Source organism: Lontra canadensis, unplaced genomic scaffold (assembly GCF_010015895.1).
Source record: "Lontra canadensis isolate GAN:19392208 unplaced genomic scaffold, GSC_riverotter_1.0 scaffold64, whole genome shotgun sequence".
Lineage (NCBI taxonomy): Eukaryota > Metazoa > Chordata > Mammalia > Carnivora > Mustelidae > Lontra > Lontra canadensis.
The window spans coordinates 11422344-11428343 of record NW_022631058.1 but is presented as its reverse complement, the minus strand read 5'-3'; the positions used below and the strand labels follow the sequence as shown (position 1 = coordinate 11428343).

Genomic DNA, 6000 nt, shown 5'->3' with positions numbered 1-6000 from the left:
GAGAAACGCCACCCCTTAGATTTTTAGAGAAAATGACCTTTGGTACTCTGAAGGAGGCAGTTAATTGGAAATTCCAACTGCCTAACCTTTAGATTTTCTAAGCCTGCTTCTGTACTTGGTAGCAGCTGATTGGCTGTTACCAAAGTTAGTGGACTACTAAACCAGTAAACTGAAACCTCAGACCTGGGTCTTCTTTCGCAGGCTGGATGGAAGAAAGCTTGGGAAAATACGAAAAAGAAAAGTGCAACAGTCAGGAGGCAGTCACAGTAAGAAATATTAAAGTAAGGGTCCTGCTATAGTACCTATCGATAACATAATCACTAGTCTATAACAGAGTGACTAAAAATGAATCAGATGGTGGAAAAGGTAGGTTCCTTCTTTGGGAGCAATTCTCAATATTTTTTTTTTTTTTTTTTTTTTTGGTGCTAGAGAATAGAAATACCCAGATATGTGACTTACATCTGGCCATTATATAGAATTCATCATTATTGAATGGGATTGGTAACTGGAGGTAATTTTACTGCTAATAGAGTGAGTAAGGAGTGGGGTGAGGATAAGTTCATCAAGTTCATCAAGTTCATCAAGACATGGATTCAGAGCTAGTATTTATCAATTGCTGAGTCTATGTAAAGCAGCTGTTAAATGTCTGAAGTATGTTACTCATTCAGTTCTCAAAACAACACCGTGAAGTAGCTGTTATCCCTATTTTACTGAATGAAGAAGTTAAGTAACTTTCCAAAGACCAAACATCCTAATGGACAGAGCCAATCTTAGGCCAAAGTCAGTGCCTCCTCTCTAAGCAGGAGACAGTTGGTTGTTGAAAGAAGGTGGTACAAAATTGAGCAAAGTTGTGATATTGAAGAAGCAGAACATGATACTAATGAAAGTATGCAAGAGAATTGTGGGGGACGCATTAAGTAGTTTTGGTGAGAGGTCAAATCTACTCAAATCCTTCACATCTTTGTGTTTTTGAATTTTCTTTTTGCGGCATCCTGGTAAGCTGCCTAAATCTTTTGAATTGGGAGATCTTGGTGTAAGCCTGGCTCTGTTACTAGCTAGTGATGGACTTTAGACATGTAACTTCAGGTCTCATATATTAACTCTAAAGTGCTTTCCATGTCTAAATGAAAAAAGAATGAATATGGGCTGAATTACTAGAACCAGGGAATGTGTAGCTACTAGCAGATCCACAGAGAGCCCAAACGTCCTTCCTTAGCTGTCTCTCCCTTCAGTTATGCTCTCTCAGGTTTCCTGCCCTTAATAAAAGCACTTAAAAGCCTTTTAAAGTAGGTTTTTAGTTCTTGGGTCGAAGAGAGATACAACCAAATCCACTCAAATGAAATTAGAGATCTTTTTGTATGTATTCATGAGAACTGAACTCGAACAGCTCTAAGGATAATGTAAAAATAAGTCAACCATCCTGGAGCCCTAGAGCACAAATGCATTTAGATCCAATTTTTTAGGGACGAGAAAAAGTGATGGGTTCTTTTAATGGTGTTATGTCATTTAATGTGAACGTTTAGCAAACTAATACAAGATTTTCCTGGCAAAGGCACTATTTTCAGCTTGACTGTGATGACTTCTCCAATTAATGTTAAATTCGTTCTCGCACCAAAAATGTAATTGAGCATAGCACCATGCTCATACAGTTTTGCTCTACTTTTGTTTAGTCTTACCTTGTGAAACTGTTTTCTTAGGAGACAAAAAAAAAAAAAAAAAAAAAAAAAAGACACCATAGTTCTTCCCTGACCATGTGCTGAAGATGACCAATTTAAAAAGTCCAATGAATGTTTGAGCTTTATGTTGTTGGCTAAGTGTATTGAATCAAGCAAAGCCATTTTGAGAGAGGAAAAACATCAGTTATATTGAATTTACTCAGTAGTTGTCAGGAGCCACACAGCATCTGGATTATGCTTCACCTACATCTGGCAAGTCAGTCTGTTACTGTTTCTTGGATGCTGGCAAAAGAGACAAGAACTCCTAGGTCAGAGACAAAGGACTTAATCACTTACAGCAAAAGCAGTAGCCAGAGTTCCAGCATGCTGCTCACTCCAGTTCCCCATGTTCCCCCAATCCCATGGAGCAGCTATCCATCAGGAAAGCTGCATTAGCTTAGTAGGGCTACAACAGCAAAATACCGCAGGCTGGGCGGCTTAAACAACAGAAGTTTATTGATTCACACTCCTGGATGCTTAAAGTCTGAGTTCAAAGTGCTAGCAGGATTGGTTCCTTCTGAGGACAGAGAAAGAAGGATCCATTCCAGGCCTCTTTCCTTAGTCATCTTCTCCCTGTGTCTTCACATCGTCTCCCCTTTGCACTTGTCTGTGCCCAAATTTCCTTTTCTTATAAGGATACCAGTCACATTGGATCAGGGCCCACACTAATGATTTCATTTTAACTTACCACTTTTGTAAAGACCCTATCTCCAAATATGACCACATTCTGAGTACTGGGGGTTAGGACTTCAACAGATCAATTTTTAGGGGAACACATTCCAGCCTGTCAAAGAGGCTTGCTTACACACACAGTGGGGTGAATTATAGGGGAAGAACACTGAACTTGGGAGATTTACCAGATTTATGCTCCTCTTGTCCAAGGGAGATGTTACCTCATCTCTCAAGGATTTTTTAAAAGATTTTATTTTATTTATTGGAGAGAGAATATAAGCAGTGGGAGGGACAGAAGGAGAGGGAGATGCAGACTCCCTGCTGAGCGGACAGCGGGACATGGGGCTCAATCCCAGAACTCCAAGATCATGACCTGGGCCAAAGTTAGACACTTAACTGACTGAGCCACCCAGGTCCCCTTCATCCCTCAAGGTTTCTTGCCACAAACACAACTCTGAGAAAAGGCCTGGGTAAAAAACGTGTCCAGGACTTTGCATGCTTGGCACACGGGGAGAACACGCAGGGAGGCTCAGAACCCATGTGGATTATCTCTCTCAAAATGAATGCAGGCAAACTGTCTGATCTAGGTACAGCTCTACCATCCTCAGTCTTTTTCAAGTCAGGCTCTGTTTTACACAGCTGTAGAACTGATCACACCTCCCAACAGCTGTCCACACTGAAGAAAAACCAGAGCCACAGCTCTTTAGTTTGCAATAGTGATATTTATAAATGTCTTTAATACCAAGTAGGAAGTAAATGTAGAGCTTTGTCAACTGTTATATTGTCACAAAAAAGGAAATAATTTTAACTTAAAGGAATAGATGACTTCTTTACTATGTAGCTGTTTGTAGAAAAAGGAACTAAAAATATGTCCAAAGTGATTGAACAGAAATAATTCTTATTTCTTTCAATAGATGGAATTGCTACTTTTATGTATTATAATTTTACTTTTGAACATACTTGATTTTTCATCAGAAATAATATATAATAAAGGTAAGTTTCAGACTCTTATACTCTATTTTCTCGTAGGAGTTCTTTATTCCCTTCCTCACTAACAATTAAAATATATTTTTTGGTACTTCTTTACATTGTCTTCCAATTTTTCCCAGGTATTATTTATTGTGTTTTTGTCCAGAGGTTTCTAATATTGCCATGAACCTATTGTTATTAAGTTGTGTACATAGACACCTTAGTTATGGAATTTCATCACTTATAAGTATTAGAATATTTAAAGCTTAAGGAGCATTTCATATTTGAAAAACTTGAATTATTTAATAATTTAAATAGCTTTTTTTTTTTTTTTTTTTGCTTTTTCCTACATGGTTACATCTGGTATGAATTGTAAACTGAATTATAAGGCTAAAAGATTGAGGCTGAAGACAGTTTTCTGAAAGTAATACATTGATTAAATTATCCAGTAGGACTTTTACGGTGGAAATGCTTTGTAAAAGGAATAAGACAAGGCAGTTCACCTCCATGTGTGCAGATTGTCTAGATTCTCTAGCATTTTGGACTGGATCTGCTAGAACATAGTAGATGCTTAATTAAAAATTGTTGACTGACCAAGGAAGAGAAGGATTCAGGCTATCTTCTATTCACAGGCGTGTTGCAGAAATGCTTGAGTCCTGGGATAACTCAAGGATAACCTTGAGTCCTAGGTTCTACTGGAGAATATATAACACAGAGATGGGTATAATCTCAGATTGGAGAGTCACAGGCCAATTTATGAGATTTCCGAGAAGGGAGCATTTACTTCCACCTGAGAGGGTGGTCAGGGAAAGCTTTGCACAAAAGAGGGCAATCAATCTAGGTCCCCCAAAAGAGTAATCTGTGTCTATGCATTCATGGGGGAGAGGATTTTACAAAGACAACATCAGGGTAAATGACGGTAAAGTCATGGAAATAGGTAATCATATAATGAGAGGGGAGCAATAAGTATTTCAGTTTGGCCAGAATGAAGGCATAGAAGAAGTAAAGTATGTTAGAAAGATAGGAAACTGGTTCATGTCATAGAATTACTTGCATACCTGGCTGGAATTTGGGCTTTAGCCTAAAGTCATTGAGATGGAGATTGACAGAATGCATAAAACCCCACACAATCCAACTCTGCTTTCTACAAGAGATTCACTTCAGATCAAGATAAGGAGAAGAGATCTTCCTCCCAACCCCCTCTCTAACCTTTTGGGAGAGTATTCACTTTCCTATCAATAGTTCTCTATTAAAATACAAATTGTCTCTTCAGTCTCTAACTCCTGTTCCTTTTCTGTGCTCACCAAGGACTTTAAGAATCAAGAACTATTTAATATATACATTGCAGAATTTCCAGCTTTGTTTTATCATTGATCTGTAGTTTTGTACCATTGTGGCCAGAAAATGTACTTGTTATGATTTCAGTCTTCTTAGATTTTATATTTGTTATGTCTCTTCTTGTGTGATTTAGCCGGGGGATTCTGTGTGCACTTGAGGAAAATGTGTATTCTATTTTTCTTGGATGGAATGTTTTATATATATCTTTCAGAACCATGTAAAGTAAAAAAAAAGTTCTTATTGACTTTGCATCTGGATAATGAAATTTGTTGAAAACTTTTTAAAAATATTAGAAATGAGTCAAGAACTGGTTTTTGTTCACTACTGAATTTAAAATGTACAATTATAATTCTTACTCTTTAAAAATTATTTTGTCACTTTAAAAAATATGATTCTTTTAATGGAAGTTCTTCTATCAGTGACCTAAAATATATGTATTTTTTGTATTATTTAGGTGATATGGAGAAACACTTTACGTGTGATAACCAAGGGATCCCCCAAAAGAAAGAAATAATCAAGTTGTATCTTTCCTCAGATGACTTGGTAAGTTCCCCAAATAGTATGCAACAACCCCTCACAGTCTTTTTAACTCCACGTGGAAAACCAGTAGCACCATACTCTTTTCAAATACCTTCTACTATGTTCAGACTTAGAGAGGTAAAATCCTATGTAAATAATAATCTTTTTTTATTCCATTCCACTTGGATCAGGTAAAATACTGCATTTAGCCATTAAACTGCCTGGGTGGTTTTGCTTTATTTTTTATTTTATTTTTTTTTTTAGATACATCCCTTGCCCTTTTTAAAAGGTTTGGTTTGTTGTAATGATCTTTATTTTTTATGGATCTGATTTGTCCTTTCAAAGTTTGACAGATGTAGCCTATTAGAGAAATTTACTTCACATGACCCAAAGAAAGAATCTTTCCCTTTTATAACGAGTACCACATTGCAGTTGTCATTGGGATATGGGATAATTTGATTTCTTCAGTTCATATAAAGGCATTTAAACACACATAACACCCCAAATAAAATAAAATGTACTATTAAGATTGTCATCCAGCAAATGCTAACAAAAGAGTAAGCTCAAAAGAAATATACAGATTGCTTGAAAATCTCCGATGAATATAATGAAAACAAGGACAAATATATTTTCCCCCAAAGCCTTTGTTTTTTTTTAAGATTTTATTTATTTATTTGACAGACAGAGATCACAAGTAGGCAGAGGCAGGCAGAGAGAAAGGAGGAAGCAGGCTCCCTGCTGAGCAGAGAGCCCTATGCGGGGCTTGATCCCAGGACCCTGGGTTCAT

General features: G+C 37.0%; 1 protein-coding gene across 4 annotated transcripts in view; it reads left to right on the top strand.

Moving 5' to 3' along the window:
• Positions 1–3301: 3301 nt before the first annotated feature.
• The window catches only part of CATSPERB (cation channel sperm associated auxiliary subunit beta), a 116972-nt gene continuing 114273 nt past the window's right edge, over positions 3302–6000 (top strand). For 2 of the 4 annotated variants that reach the window (XR_004385141.1, XM_032878646.1), the window contains exons 1-2: positions 3302–3380; positions 5149–5237. Coding sequence is in view for 3 of the 4 variants with exons in the window: in XM_032878646.1 (XP_032734537.1) it covers positions 3302–3380; positions 5149–5237 (168 nt within the window). In the remaining variant the exon portion in view is untranslated. The remainder of the gene's footprint in view (positions 3381–5148; positions 5238–6000) is intronic. The other 2 variants (XM_032878647.1, XM_032878648.1) reach the window with 1 other exon arrangement.